Genomic DNA, 16,785 nt, shown 5'->3' with positions numbered 1-16,785 from the left:
CCTGTACATTTGGTTTTTCTTGCCTAAATGAAGAACCTTACTTTTTTCACCACTGAATTTCATTTTGTTAGTTAGTGCCCAGTGTTCAAGTCTGTCCAGATCCTTCTGTATCTTAAACCTGACTTCTGGAGTGTTGGCTATTCCTGCCAGCTTGATGTCGTCTGCAAATTTGATGAGTTCCCCATCTATCCCTTCGTCCAAATCGTTGATGAAGATGTTGAAGAGCACTGGGCCAAGAACAGAGCCCTGGGGCACCACACTACACACTTTCCTCTATATAGATGAAGTTCCATTGAGGACCACTCGCTGAGTACGGCCGGTCAGCCAGCTAAGGATCCATCTGGTGGTGGTTCTGTCTACCCCACATTTTTCTATCTTGTCAAGTAGTAGGTTGTGATCTACTTTATCAAATGCCTTACTGAAGTCCAAGTAAATTATGTCCACAGCATTCCTCGGATCCACTAATTTTGTCACTTGGTCAAAGAATGCAATAAGATTTGTCTGGCATGATCTATTTTTTACAATGTTGGCTTTTAGTAATGACTTTGTTTGCCTCTAGGTGTTCGCTGATTCGTTGTTTGATTATCTTTTCCAGGATCTTCCCAGGTATTGAGGTCAGGCTGATAGGTCTGTAATTTCCTGGATCCATTTTTTCCCCTTTTTTGAGGATGGGAACTACATCAGCTCTTTTCCAGTCCTCTGGTAGTTCCCCTGTGTTCCAGGATCTTTGAAAAATATAGTTCAGTGGTTCCGATATCACATCCGCCAGTTCCTTGAGAACCTTGGGGTGTAATCCATCTGGTCCTGGCGATTTGAACTCATCTAGGCTGGACAGGTGCTCACTTACCATTTTCTTGCCTTGCTTGATACAACACAGATTTTTATGTTCTGAGTCCCAATCCTTTAAGACTGTTACTATCACAGACCTTCTCCATTGGTGCCTACATTTTCTGGAATTGCATTTCCTCTTGAGTTCAAATAGTCCCTACTACACTATGTTTTCCAATAGCTATTAAAGCCTGGCCTTTTGAGAACAGTTTTAATCTTTGTGCCACTTGCATATTGCTGGCTGTTAATTATGTGCCTGTCTGAGTTTGTTGTGCATGATTATATTGTATTTTTTTCTGTCTCTTTAAAAACCTTTTATTGTATTTGGAGTTGTTAGCCACTCAGTCATTTTCAGTTGGACCAGCATATAAACTTCAGTAAGTACATCAAATAAACAATACTACTGCCAGCAACATGAGCCTCTTTCTTTCTTAGGACTATGCTGAATCAATAAGAAAGTCAAAGTAAATAAGTTGTGCATCTTAAACTGCCAGCAGCCTTAAAGAGTATGAATGTTGGCTTCTTAAAAGTATTTTTTTCAGTTAACATGAACATATTTTGAATAAAATGACTACTGCAGAGAAATATTGTGGTTAGATATCTTTCACATGCTAAAAAATTAATACTTTAGTGCAGTGGTTCTCAACCTGTGGGTCAGGACCCCATTTGGGGTCGAATGACCATTTCACGGGGGTCGCCAAACCACGCTGTCCGCCATTTTTTTCCCTTTTCCCTAGCTGTCCTACTCCCTCTTATTGGTGGCCACACCCACTTGGGGGTCACCACAACATGGGGAACTGTATTATGGGGTCACGGCATTAGAAAGGTTGAGAACCACTGCTTTAGTGCATGGAGAATTGCATTCAGGATTTATGAACTAAGCCCCAAACACTAAATTTTAGGAAGAGATTTATTCAATCATCATCATCATCATAGTTGGAAGGGACCTTGGAGGTCATATAATCTAACCCCTTGCTCAGGCAGGAAACTCTATACCATTTCGGACAAATAGCAGTCCAGTCTCTTCTTAAAAACTTCCGGTGTTGGAGCATTCACTGCTTCTGGAGGCAGGTTGTTCCACTGGTTAAGTGTTCTGTCAGGAAGCTTCTCCTTGGTTCTAGGTTTCTTCTCTCCTTGATTAGTTTCCATCCGTTGCTTCTTGTCCTGCCTTCAGGCGCTTTGGAAAATAGCTTGACTCCCTCTTCTTTGTGGCAGCCCCTGAAATATTGGAACACTGCTATCATGTCCCCCCTCGTCCTTCTCTTCATTAAACTAGACATACCCAATTCCAGCAACCGTTTCTTATATGTTTTAACCTCCAGTCCCCTAATCATCTTCTCTGTACTCTTTCTAGGTATTATTATTATTTTACCAAACTGCAATATTAGTTTACTGACGTTGGGGTGTTTGTCATCGAAATGCCTATGTTTTTGCAGATAAGCCAATGCAAATGAATCAGGCTGTATTCATGTCTGGAGGCCAAAGTGGCTTTGTGTTGCAACCACCCAACATGCGGGATGATATCTTTGATCCCTTTGACAAGAACAGTCTGCGTGGCATGGTGCCACTTTCCATCTCCATTGAGGTGTGTATTTTATGATTATCACCAGAATGAATTCTAATACTGACTTTATTATGGTTGAATGTGTCTCTTTTCTCTGTTTTCCCTTCATTGCTTTGAGCTTCAAAAGATTGTTACGTTATACTCTAAAAGGATAAGACGTGTGTGATTCGTATACGTCTGCAGACATTTTTCTGTTCAAGAAATCTTTTTAATTTATCTAGCTTTCACTTTTTAAAATCACATATTCAGGATGAAAAGATGTATATGCTGCTAAATTTGTAACAAAATTTTGAAATAGTAAGCCAAATGTTATCATAAAGAAGAGATGGTGACATCCACTTCCTGGTTTAAACTACCAGGTGTTTCTTACTATGCATAAATTCTGAATTTGGTTTAAACTGATTTATTGAAACATGCGACAACACCTGAAGCCATGATTTGTTTTTTACTTGTTTTTATAAATAATACTAATTTTCATCTGCCCTTACTAAGGTATAGCAATTCACCATAGTTTAAAAATAGATGATAGATGATCTCCACAATTATGCTGGAGGTGGAGATTTGCAAAGAGAAGATGTTATTGACTAAGCTCAAGATTTACATAGATTCATTTTTGTTACCCTAAACATAGCATTTCATTAAAAATAGCATCAGCTTCCAATTATTTTCAGGCACATGTGTTTACAAGGTATTCATTGGCTTAAGCTAAACCTTATTTAAAACTACTTAAACACTTAAGGACTTTAGAGCCACATGCCTATTAAAAAAGAAAATTCAGTTTTTCTTCTAGGATTATTTCCTAAAAGTACTTGGAAGAGTCTAAAACAGCGTTTCTCAATTGTGGCAACTTTTTTTTTTTTTTTTTTTTATTGAAATTTTTCAAAAGTTTTACAAATAAGAATCCACCCCCCCCTCCCCAACCACCCCACCCCCCCCCCGACTTCCCAGAACTGAATATAGGATTATTTAACAAATATTTTAAAAATAACATTTGCAATTTATAAAATAATTAATAATAATAATAAAAATCACAGTAATAATATATATAATAATAATATACATAACATAAACTTTAAAATAAATAATATATACTAAAAAAGAAAAAAAAAGAAATAAGAAAAGAAGAGAGAGAGAGAAAGAAGAAAGAAGAAAGTAGACGAAGAATAAAGCATATATATATAAAAAAAAAAATATATGAATAATAATACATAAAAAATGTATATATATAAAAAAAGAAAAAGAAGAAAGAAAGAAAGAAAAAACAATCATTACAAATTATAAAAAGGCTAAATAATATTTTTCCATATCCAAATTATGTTGTATAAAAATTATCCATTTTTCCCATACCGCAAAAAATTTTTCTTGAGATTGCTCCTTTAAGAAAGCCGAAATCTTTGCCATTTCTGCCAAATACGAAACTTTATGAAACCATTCTTGTAAGGTAGGCAAAGATTCCTTCTTCCAATATTGTCCTATTAACAACCTAGCGGCTGTAATCAAATTTAACATCAATATAACCTCCTTAGCATCACAGTCAATAACAATACCTAGTAAAAATAATTGCGGAGTAAATTTTACCCTCCTTTTAAAAAATCTTTGAATATTCCACCATATCTTAATCCAAAAAGCTTTTATATGCTTACACGTCCACCAAATATGGTAATAGGTAGCATCCAAATATCCACATCTCCCGCATTTCGGCTGTAGATTAGGGTACATAATGGACATTTTCTTTGGGTCAAGGTGCCATCTATAAAACATCTTATAAAAATTCTCTCTTAAATTTTGCGCTTGTGTGAATTTAACATTTCTTATCCAAATAAGTTCCCAAGTATCCATTGAAAATTGTGGCAACTTTAAGATGTTTGCTTTTCAACTTTTTGGGAGTTGAAGTCCACACATTTAATTGCCATGGTTTAGAAACACTGACCTAAAAACAATCCTAGAACACATGGCATTGCTACTGCAACAATCAAAAGTAAGTTCTGCTTAGTAAATACTATTACTAACTGGAGCTGATTTTAATCAACAGCCAATGCTGATGGAGACATCACATGAACAAACCTAGGCAAGCCAATAACTAGATGCAGTAAGAGAAGATATTTCTCTTGTCACTTTTACCATCTTGGTATTGGCTGATACCTGAGCTTATACCTATGTTCAAGTATAAGCTCAGTGCCACCACCAACAGCTTGTAATTCTAATTGAGTCAAGACCTTCTAGGCCAAATTTCTTGCCCAGAAATCCTATCCTGATCTTCCTCTATCCCCATCTCCTCTCTACCAGCCAACTCTGAATTCTCTCAGCTAAGACTGCTAGTAAATTCCTTCCTTGCCCATATTTCCATCATCCTGGCAGTCACCAGCTCCCTTTGTTGTCTCTTTCTCTCTCAGTGTTCATCTTCTCCCCACCCACCTTTCTGTCTCCTCACTTCTTTAACATTCAACTCCACAACTCTTTTCCTTAAAAATCAAACATTCCCAACTGTAGGAACATGTGGCTCAACAAACAAACTGTACCTATCAGTTCTTCCCCTGATTTCCTTCAGTTCACCTATTATCCAAACTAAGTTTCTCATTAGCTGAATGTTTTATTGCTTTTAAAAAAGTTAGTCTAAAGCAGGGGTGTCAAACTGCCGGCCCGCGGGCCGGACACGTCATGCGGAAGCCGTGGCCACCCCATTGCCGGCAATGGCAAAACTCTCCCGATACGTTGTGCGACATCACGTGACGTCACGAGTTTGATATGTCTGGTCTAAAGGAACTTGAACTCAGCTTGGTGATGTACACTGTTTTATGTTTAAGATTTTAAAAATCCCAGGTTCAAGCATAAAATATCAGTCATTCAGCTGGAAGGGTTGACTTTTACTCCATAATACTGGCCCTAATAAACAAGAAATCGGACTTCTCAAAGACAGACTAAAAGTGAACATGTTGTACTACTTCCATGTTGTTGGCTGTTATTGTTACTATTAATAAACATTTTATTTTTAGACTGCTCTTTATTTTAGATGAGCTATTTACAAGAGAACAAGTAGAGTAATGCTTTGAAACAAATCAACAAATAAAATGAACAATCTTTTAAAGAATAAATAAAATAAATTTCTTTTTGAAAGACAAGCAGTTTGTTGTAGCTTAGCTTTTAGCACCTGGGTGAACAAGTGCATCTAAAATTGGTTCCTGAAGGGAGATAGTTTGCTAGGCTAGCTGAATTCATTTAGGAGGAAAAATCCATAGATGGCATTCTTTGGCTTTGTCAGCTTTGTTTACTTCATCTCAAATAGACATAAGTTTAATAATAAGCCATGCAAAAAAAAAAAAAAATCTTGGAACTATGTTCTACTTTGAAACAAACTGTCACATTCTAGAAGTTCTGCTAAACTATTTCAGGATAAGTGTGCTTTAGCAGAAATCAAACTCATAACCTTTAAATGTTACATTGTTCTAGTCAAAATAAAGTCTTCTCTCCAACTCTTCCTTTATATGGCTTTGAATTGGCCCATCTCCCATAATTTTCCTAGTGCCTTCACTCCATGCCCCCTATAATTGCCATGGATATCTCATTTGACATGACTTACTAGGCAACATATACCACATATGTCTCAATCTTATGCCCCACATGACTCGTTCCAACTCCTATCCTTCCTTTTGTTTATTGCCTTCTCTTCACTACTGCATTATTCACATTCACAGTTGTCATGGCTAATCTTGGTTTTTTCTGCTCTTATATCCCCACCCGTATTTCTATCAAGAACTAACTTGTTTTGTTCTATGTGGATCAAAATCCCTGAAAATGCATGTTTTGGATTGGGCCCGCAATCATCTGTTCTCTGCATAGAGTACTGTGGCTCTTTCATATGGGTATTGATCTTTCTTAGATCAGTGTATTGAGCAATCTTGTAGCCAGGGAAAACCAAAACAGTAGTTGCTACTTGGCCAATGCTTCTCTAACAAAAAACTACTTGAGACAAATGATAAATGAGCCAAACCATCACTTGATCTGCTAGTAAAAAAACCATTCTCTGAGGGAGACAGTTGACAGACATACAAATTTCCTACCCGTAGGTGGCTCCCTTTGTTTAGAAATCCATTTTGATTAATTTTGTGTAAGGACTTATTTAATGATATGTATATGTGTGTTTCACCTACACCAGGGGTAGACAACCTTAGCTCTTTTATGACTTGTGAACTTCAACTCTCAGAATTCCTGAGCCAGCCATGCTGGCTCAGGAATTCTGGGAATTGAAGTCCACGAGTCATAAAAGAGCCAAGGTTGCCTACCCCTGAGCTACACCATGGATTCTAGCCACCTTGGAATGTAGAATGCAATCACTAAACACCCCTTAGACTATGTTTTTTGTTTTTGTTGACAATTGCACCATTTATTGGAGCAGACAACAACTTATGGCTCTTGAGATGTTTCTTGCCCCTTGTAATTGGCCCTGTTGGCTGAAGATGATGGGAAATGAAGACCAAACAGAATGCCTACGCCTGCGATTCTAAGATTATTAATCTAGGATTATTAAGGAAAAAAATGGGAGTGGATATCAATATAGATAAAGGGCTTATGAATCCTATTCAGTGTGACTGATACAGCACAGTAGGGAATGAGAGCTAATTGTAAGAGGGTCAGGTGTATTAAAGGTCATTTCCATTCTGGAACCTAAGTCAATAGCTAATTTGTTCCAGTTATTTCAGTCTGGCAGTGCAACCTTAATTACGTTTACTTAGAACTCTAACCATGATACTAGTTAATGTATTTTCTGGATTCCTACGACACATTGAGCCATTAACTAACCACACTAGTTGGGCTTCCATAGGAACACTGTGGCCATAAGATTTTTAAAACTTGTCCTTAAAAAGATTTTTAATTGTAGCATTTCAACATTTTTGAACAGCACTAACTTAATCCCTGCACAGAGTCTAATTATTTTTTTCTACTGAAATGTTATTGGTATTAAAGTTTTCTCAAGGGAAGAGCCTTAGGAAATAGATAACTGCATCAGTTGACTGAAGTCTCTGTAATCATTTGGCTCAATCTACCAGAAATATATCTAACAGTGTGATTTTTCTCCCTTCTGTGTGTCTTGTCCAGATTCTGGGGGCACGACATCTTCCCAAAAATGGAAGGGGAATTGTTTGCCCATTTGTAGAGGTTGAGGTATCTGGAGCAGATTATGATAATGCAAAACAGAAGACCGAGATGGTGGGTGAGTACCTGATCCTGCTATTTCAATTACAGATTCCATTGTCAAAGATGTCAGTGTTATTTTTTTATCTCCTATATAATGATAGCAATTGAAAACATCCCCTCTTCTCCTATCACTTTTAAAAGCCAGTTTCTTTTTCATCATTGGACAGGTGCAGAGTTTATCTCACACCTGTACTTATGTCCTATTGTTCCCCCTTGTCTGTTTTTTTTTTTTTTTTCATGTTTTCTGGTTGAAAAAGACGCTTGCAAATGCTTGTGGAATCTGTGGGCAGTTAATTTCAAATTTACTATGGGGCCTTAATGTGGCAAGAAGTGTGGAAATGTTTCCTGTTCACTGAATATTCGCAAATTCTTCTGGGCAGATGATAGGGTGCTACTTTCTATTTCGATACTAACTCTGGAAGTGTAGGCCACCACAATGATAAACCTGTACAACTATAGATTACTTAACATGCATTACATTAGAAAGAGAGAGTGGACATAATATCTTTTTTTGTTTTGAATTGTGCACTGTAGAATTGGAAAAAGCTATTTAAACTGGAGCAGATGTTTGAACTAAATTGAAATTTATATAAAAAGTTTTTAGAGCGTAAATTATTTGTATGCGGAAAAATACCAATTTTGGATCGTATTCAAGCAAGTGTCAGTTTTTCTGTAGTCAACATTCTCTCCCCTGCCAACCTCAGAACAATTTTTTTTATGTGTAAATATTATTTAGTAACTGTAGTTACTCAAACTGCAACAAATGGAACTTGTTTGCATTTAGGTTTTACGAGTTTGGATTCTTTACCTCTTGGGCTACTTTTCTTTTTTAAAAAAAATCAAATCCTGTTCTTCATTAATCCTGTCCTTCTTGTCTAATCAACAATTGAAGAACTTTTCAGATTTGTAAAAAAGTCCAGTCATGAAGTGACTAAAAGTATATATGCTGCTGTTGCTGTTATTGTTGTTGTTGTTAAGTAGCAATTGTTCTGGTTATGTGTGTTCCTTTATAAAGATTCCGCCTTCAGGAATCATCTGTTGCCAGGATATTGGCTTGCAATTACTAATTAGACTATGCAATTCAAGGAATCTAAATATCTGCAGAGATTTTACAATATAAGCAAAAGAGAAACTTGGTACGATGACACACAAAAGTAAAGAAGACTAACAATTCATTTCGATAGTGGTCAACCACTGGTTATGGGAATTCCAGAAGCAGGATATTATTTATTATTTTATTTTATTTATTTTTCATATTTCTAAACCACCCATCTCCTTCAAAGAGGGTCTTACAGTATTACAATAATGCTGTAGTATTTTCCTGCTTCTTTATCATAGTGAATGACACTTGAATGCATCCAGCCTTCAATAATAATGGTAATATGTATTGACTAGCAAGCTTTTACCCTTTGTTAATTTGTCTAAAACTTTTTAAAAGTTTCCGTGTTTCTGTCCACAACTTCTTGTGTTTGCAAATATAAAATGTAGTATTTTCATTTATTCATTATGCAGTAAAAGCTGAAATATTTTCTTAGAATGGATTAAATTTTAAGATATCTTTTTTGGAAAAAAATAACCTAATACATTAAAGATAATGTATAACTTTTCTATTAGCTTATGTTTCTTGCCATTTTTAGAGTTCTTTTTTAATTTCTAATGCCATATAAATCTGATTTCCTTAAAAGTATGAATGCTTACCTCCATTTAAATCAGTGTACATCAGGTGTAAACTATTTTAACTGCAGCCTGTTTTTTTTATTCCAGAGGTGGATGTTTCTATCTCAAGTTTTTAAACAGTTATTTCCCTTTAATTAATTAAGATGTTTATGCTAATCCAGATTTAGATTATATATTGTGAAATAAATCCACAAATTTAAAGAATAAGTTTATATAGCCCTAGCTGACAAATGAAGAAATTAAATCTTTGTAACTGGTGTGTTTCTTTGTAATAAGACAGTGGAGTCTTTAATTCTATGAGAAGTGAGAAAAGCAGCTGGTGAAGTATGTTGACAATAGCTGCAGTAAATATGTCAACTCCTGCCTTTTCTACTTAACTACATTTGATAGACAGTGTACCATAGTTGGGTCACATGGGATTTGGGCCTGAAAGACCAAAATTAGGATTCCTGCTCAGCCATGAACACAACTGATAATCTTAATTTCATTAGTCTACATTTTGTGGTATATGAAGAAGATATGTTCAACCATATCTTCTTCATATACCACAACTTTTTAGTTTGTAATTCTTAGGCAGTTACATTGCTTTCCCCCAATAAAAAAGCAGTTTTAGTGAGGGATAGAAACTTAATTTTAAAACTGTCTCAGTCTGAAACACATATCCAGGGACAGGCTTGGAGTCTTCTGCCATCAGGAATTCTTATGCTTCAGACAATAAGACCCAGCTGCCCATTTTCAGTCATTGCAATCCTATCACCTCTAATGGAAACTAGTGCAGTGATTTCTCCCATTGTCTTGAATAATATAAGCTAAATCAGTGGTTCTCAACCTGTGGGTCGGGACCCCATTTGGGGTCGAACGACCATTTCACGGGGGTCGCCAAACAACGCAGTCCGCCATTTTTTTTCCCCTTTTCCTTAGCTGTGCTACTCCCTTTTATTCTATTGGCTTTGGAAAGCCAATAGAATAGACTCTCTTGAATAAAGTCTAATTCTATTGGCTTTCAAAAGCCAATAGGGATTGTCCAGGCTGTCTCTGCCCTGCTGAGCCCGCCAAAAGTCCCATTCTGCAAACGGTGCTGCACCAGGTGAGTAGTCCTCGACTTATGACCAGTTGAGTAGTCCTTGACTTACGACCGGTTGGGGGTCGCGGCATTAAAAAGGTTGAGAACCACTGAGCTAAATAGAAAGATTGCCTAGGCTCATGGAAGAAGAACCAAACCAAAGGAAGGGTCCACTCAAAGTGGTTTTGTCTCTATCCAGTTCTGCCTGTAGCAATTTTTCATGATATCCTTTTGAAAAGATTATCATTGTTTTAGAAGGGATGTCCATTTGTTTTTACCTTTTCACATAATCAACCTGTTGCTTCAATTATCACTTTGAATAATACTGACTGAAATCACCCAAATTTACTTCAAAATAATATTAATCTTTGTCTCTTAAATATAATAACAATAACTTATATACCGCTTCACAGTGCTTTACAGCCCTCTAAGCGTTTTACAGAGTCAGCATATTGCCCCAATAATCTGGGTCCTCATTTTACTAACCTTGGAAGGATGGAAGGCTGAGTCAACCTTGTGCCGGTGAGAATCAGCCGAACTGCTGGCAGTTGGCAGACAGCAGAATTAGCCTGCAATACTGCATTCTAACCACTGCACCACTATGGCTCTTGTTGCAGTGGTTAGAATGCAGTATTGCAGGGTAAGTATAAGGGAGAAGGACTAGGATGTACTTATCAGGTTCAGAAATGGTGCTTTAGAAGTTAAATTCTGAAACACAATTTTGTGCTTAGCAGAGAAGATAAATAATCATAAAACATCTTGGTTATAATTTAAGTTCACTGCTTAATATATATAAAAGTATTATATATTTCCATATATATCTGATAGTATCTTTTGTTTACTATAGTGGACAATGGTCTGAATCCTGCTTGGACCGTAAAGACTTTTCAGTTCCATGTCAATAATCCTGATTTTGCTTTTCTGCGTTTCGTGGTATATGAAGAAGATATGTTCAGTGACCAGAACTTCTTAGCTCAGGCCACTTTCTTGGTTAAAGGCCTAAAGACAGGTAAATGAGAAGAAAATACTAGATCTTCGGTCAAGGATAATTGTGTTGATACAGATAGAAATATTCCTTGAAAAAAAAATTATAAATGGTCCTAAAACATACAGCTGTCATTGTGTATATGACCAGCTCAATATGGGGAGGGGAAAGCTCAACATAACCTTAGATTAAAAAAAGGCATAATAAAGATTATAAATGTTCAACACTACTGACTTGCTCCCTACTAATAATTCATTTTGTTATCTTTGAGGATACCGGGCTGTGCCTTTGAAGAACAACTATAGTGAGGATCTGGAATTGGCCTCCTTGCTTGTTAAGATAGATATAATTCCTCTCATGGTAAGTTGTTATTTTACAAATGAATTTTGAATACCACTATTTTGTGGTAACTGGGTAGAACAGGACAAAAGTTATTCTAACTTTAAAAAGAAACTCATTAATTTACACTTTCAAGAATGGCTAAGATTTAGGGGGGGGAGGACCCTATGTGCCAACTAGTCTTACAACATCATGTCTCTGTGGGAACATTGCATGTTTATACTTTCTGGCATATTTTAGACAATGTGCTTTCTGCTTCAGATCTGTTTTATCAAGGATATGCAACCTGATGCCTTAGGGCCACATATATCTTTCACAATTGCTGCTGAACTCTAATTATGATAAGAGCAGGAAGTTATTAAATATATATATGAAATGTGTTTCATTAAATGTATTTAAAGTAAAGTAATCAAACTTAATTTTTGTCTTTTCTTTGCCTGCTCTTCAGAGTTCAGCCCACTTGGGGCAAAAGGATAGCAATAGTTTATTATATACCGCTTCACAGTGCTTTACAGCCCTCTCTAAGCAGTTTACAGAGTCAGCATATTGCCCCCAAAGATCTGGGTCCTCATTTTACCGACCTCAGAAGGATTGGAAGGCTGAGCCAACCTTGAGTTGGTGAGAATCAAACTGCCGAACTGCTGGCAGTTGGCAGTCAGTAGAATTAGACTGCAGTACTGCATTCTAACCATTGTGCCACCACGGCTCTTGATGCTGTGGTTAGAATGCAGTATTGCAGACCAAGTATAAAAGAGAAGGACTATAATGTATTTGTCAGGTTCTATAGGCTGATTTAGACCAAGGTTTAATAAAACAGGAATTTAAGAACTTTTAGTTCTTTTGCCCCTAGGGTCTGGTCTCCAAGCTAAATTACCAGCAGGGACTGTCTTGGAATGGCTTTTTCGTGTAAGAGTAAACATGCAAGCCAAATAAATTTTCTTATGCATGGTAACAAACACTTCTATTGATTTTTTTTTTTTTTAAGAACTGTAGCTACTGAATTTCCTAGGAGAGGGGGAGATGGGTGTTTTCAGTGATCTTGTAATTTACTCAATGCTTTGGGTCTCATTTTTTTTTAAAAAAAAAGTTCTCGAAACTTCCTGCTAACTTGGCCACCAAAATGAAACTGGCTTTCAAACCTCAGTAAGAAGTTACGCTAGCTTGTTGATTGGTATTTTAATGAAATGATTGTGAAGAACTGGGTTTGTTTTCATTTTAGGACTAGGGGGGTTAAAAAAAAACCCCTTTAACTAAGTAATATCATTTCTTAGTATATTCATATTTAAATTTGTTTTGTCCTATTACACAAAATTTCACAAATTTCTTCAATGATAATGAGTGTGTGTGTGTGTGTGTGTGTATACATGTAATATCAAATTCTTTTAAGTATTTCTATGGCATTGGAAGGGGAGATCAAAGGAAAATCCTGTGAATTCCTGGCTGAATTGAATTTTCTTTCTCTCTGTAGAAATGAGATCAAAGGTTCCTCAGTTGTTGTTCTTTCTATTCTGGAACAGGAAAATGGTGAAATTAATCCCTTTGCAGCATCGCCTTTCCGAGAGAGGTCTGCTGATTCCCCAAATCAGCTCTTGACAGGCAGAGCCAGAGAAGGTTCTTTGGAAGCACGATATCAGCAACCATTTGAAGATTTCAGGACATCACAGGAGCAGCTATCAGAGCATTTTGACAATCGAGATAGAAGGTAAGTGTGCAGGAAATTTTCATATTGTGCATAATACACACATTCTAATAAAGTAAAGATAAAGGTTTCCCTGTCCAGTCATGTCCAACTCGATGGCCGATGCTTATCTCCATTTTTGACCCAAGAGAGCCAGCATTGTCCAAAGACATTTCCATGGTCATATGGGCAGCATGACTATAAGCCAAGGAACATGTTACTTTTCCACCAAAGTGGTATCTATTCTAATCTATATGGTACCAGGTTTGTGTTGGCTGACTGACTGACTGACTGTGCTTGGCCCAAGATACCTTATTATATATTCTAGAGCTAACTTATTCCATGATTATTGCCTTATATTTTTTCCAGCAAAGATTTGCAATGTGGTCACATAAGGGAAGAAAATAAAACTAACTTTTATAAAGTTATCATTGCAAAGAATCCAAATAAACATTAAACCAGATGGCTGAGATGGAATTTTCCTTTTTTTATTTTTTGAAGGAAGAACATTATGTTATGGAATCAGCCTTCCATGTACCTCCTACCCACTTGTCTTTTAATACTCCAAATGTCTGAAATGATGTTGCCTCTCTTTTCGGTAGAAAATGTTACATTTCAAAGCCCAGCACCACCTTTAGTGCCAAAAGTGGTCAATTCTATCAGAATGGAGAACAGTGTGGTGAACTATTAATATTTAATGCAAAAGCATCCTGCCTTTGCGAGTATGAGGCCATAAAAGTTTATTGATTTTGGAAGAGGAACATCTATCATTTGGACTTAGATGTTCCAGTGAAACTGTTGGTTTCTTTTTTTCTTCCTCCTTAGCATGTGATAATTATTTTTAATTTGATTTCACTTTTGTATTTAGCCCTTATAAGCAGCTAGGGGCTTCACTATTTTATCTTCACAATAACTTAGTTGGATAGGCAATGAGGAAATTTGGGTTAACTTACCCAATCAGAATTCTAACCAATATTTGACTATTTTTAAAATGGGTCATTGAGCTGAATTAGCAATTCCTGTTTCCTTCCCTGCAGGTTCCTGCGAAAGACACGGGTGAACGGGGATAATCGCCTCTAGCTCCAATTTCCCTGCTGGAAAGCACTCCTCCAGTGCTTGTGATTCTCACGGATTGCTGTGAACTGGTTTCTATGGAAACGTCACATGCTTTGGCCTACTTTCAGGCAGCTTTTCCAGTTTCTGTTCTGAAGGATGTTCAAGTGGAGAATTTTTTTTTTTAGGAAAAAAAAACATCAAGCCACATGTCAATCACTTTATTGTTGAAGAGAAAAAAGACTTTCAGAACCAAAACAGAGGGGAAAAGTACTGAATGTGTGTATCTTATCAGTAGATAAGGCTCAAAACAAAATCTAGTCAACAGTTTCCTTCTTCTGTGTCACTGTAGTTCCAGAGAGGATAATACCTCAGAGCTGCCAGCAAAGCAGCTTTCCTTTACTCAGCTGAGAGGAGCTGATTTTTAAAAATTATTATTATTAATTTTATTAAATTTCTTAATCATTGATGATGCACAGAAAAAGATATTTCCATTTCAAGAGAAAGTACAATTATTCTCGCGGTATTAGAGCACAAGCCCAATAGGGCATACCAGGCCCAGTTTTCGGGGCCATGTCAAGCTATGCAAGGTTTTAAATCTGTCAGTATTGAATAGAGCTGCCAAGTTCCTTACTTTGGCAGATCTCGGGTTTCATTAGCTGGGGTTTAAGAGCAGAAGACCATCAGCAAAGCTGTCAAATAGCCTCCTTTTTATGTGACCTCTTTCAATGACTAGTCTGAAGCAGAAATGTGCAACCCTATATAGGACGGGTGACTTGAGATTTCGAGAGGCAACTTTGAAGAGGTAGGGGCAGATGGAATACATGAGCAAAGCCTGCTCTGCAAGAGGTAGAGCTCTTGCCACTAAAAAACCTCTTTGCTGTCACTGCTTCTATAATGCAGAGTTTCAGCCACTAGTGCTGGAGCAGAATAGTAGCCTGGGGCCATGTGCCCTGCTGTAATAGTTCTCATGACCAGTATTGCTGAAGGGGCCCTAGGGATCTTTGTAGAGTTAACAAGCTAAGGAAGCATTTTTAGCCTCCTTGAGTTTTCACCATTGCACCTCTTATTTTGGAGGAGATGGTTTTTTTGTATAGGATCAAGCCATCTCCTCTTTTTTAAAGGAAGCTTTTCTCCTTGTTCTTTAGGTCAGGCCATCTGAAGGCAGTTGTCATTGTCATGATGTGCCAGTTGCCTAGCGTGTCATACCATGTCTGTTGCTACAGAAACAGTGAAAATTACGTGCTGCTGTCTTTTGCCTACTAGAAAGGTGATAAAAATCCAAGAACAGTACTCAGTGTTTTTATTTAATTTGCTGGATAAAGGGAGAGCAGATATATCCCAGTGTCCAAAGGCAAGCTTCATCATACACGGTCTGTGAACAATGCATTGTTTAACTTTCTGAAGAGATCTCCACCAGAGGTAGAGATCTACTGTTTGTTGGGATAAATCAGGCTGCACAATAAAAGTTCTGAATTAATATACTGAGATCCAGCTGTGTATTTTGTAAGAAGAAAACAAATTGGGATTCAAATTAAGCCATGTATGTTGTAGCATTGCTTGAAACAACAAAGGATTGCTTCAAGGTGGAAAACCAGATTAAAAATTAATCAGTGAATACATTCTAGGCCCTTACAAATTTTGTCTTAAGACTGCATGCTTAAAAATGTGCACCATCACAACAAATGTGTGTTATTAGCTTTTGATACTAGGCATATACACTGGCAGAATAATGTTGTGAAACCAGGTTATCTCAAAAGCACAAACTGGCTGCCTTTAGACTGACAATTGGGTTTACAAAATCCAACTAATTTAAGCTAATGATGCTTTAGCTCTTACAAGTCAGGAAATTTATGTCATTTACTGAATGCACAGGTCTCTCCCATTCATTGTGCTGACTATACAGTGTTTATTTCTACTAAATACAAGATGAATTAGTTGAAAAGCATGGGGGTGGAATACTAGATTTATTTGTTACTGAGTCTGAATTTAAAGTATGTGCACAAAGTGTCTTGCTAAGCAAAGCAGCAGCTAATAAGGACACAGAGGAATGCTATGTGCCCATATAATTTCCTTGTCTACATTTTGTACAAGTAGTCCTATCCATTCCTGAAGCCAGACTCTGTGAATCTCAGAAAGTCTACTTCACTACAACAAGCTGAGGCTTAAGTCATTTTCAGCCCGGGTAACATACCTGGCTGAATGTTTGTCTTTCCTGTATTTGGCACAGAATCCCAATAAGTACCACTTTACAATGCCTTGGTAAGGCCACACTTGGAATACTGCATCCAGTTTTGGTCACCGTGATGTAAAAAAGATTTTGAGACTCTAGAAAGAGTACAGAGAAGAGCAACAAAGATGATTAGGGGACTTAGGCTAAAACCTATAAGGAACGGCTGCTGGAA

The 16,785-nt window shown here is 36.9% G+C and overlaps 1 protein-coding gene across 2 annotated transcripts in view; it reads left to right on the top strand.

The window, feature by feature from the left end:
• Positions 1–15,864, top strand: part of PLCG1 (phospholipase C gamma 1) — a 93,029-nt gene extending 77,165 nt beyond the window's left edge. For both annotated transcript variants that reach the window (XM_039351363.1, XM_039351362.1), the window contains exons 27-32: positions 2,265–2,413; positions 7,487–7,601; positions 11,173–11,334; positions 11,582–11,670; positions 13,167–13,351; positions 14,365–15,864. In XM_039351363.1, the coding sequence (XP_039207297.1) occupies positions 2,265–2,413; positions 7,487–7,601; positions 11,173–11,334; positions 11,582–11,670; positions 13,167–13,351; positions 14,365–14,407 (743 nt within the window). In that variant the 3' untranslated portion in view covers positions 14,408–15,864. The remainder of the gene's footprint in view (positions 1–2,264; positions 2,414–7,486; positions 7,602–11,172; positions 11,335–11,581; positions 11,671–13,166; positions 13,352–14,364) is intronic.
• Positions 15,865–16,785: the final 921 nt, after the last annotated feature.

The sequence above is a fragment of the Crotalus tigris genome, unplaced genomic scaffold, assembly GCF_016545835.1.
Source record: "Crotalus tigris isolate CLP2741 ecotype Arizona unplaced genomic scaffold, ASM1654583v1 scf7180000018371.15429387391:27106975, whole genome shotgun sequence".
In the NCBI taxonomy this organism is placed as follows: Eukaryota; Metazoa; Chordata; class Lepidosauria; order Squamata; family Viperidae; genus Crotalus; species Crotalus tigris.
The sequence above is the reverse complement of the archived record's forward strand: the minus strand, read 5'-3'. Positions and strand labels throughout refer to the sequence as shown.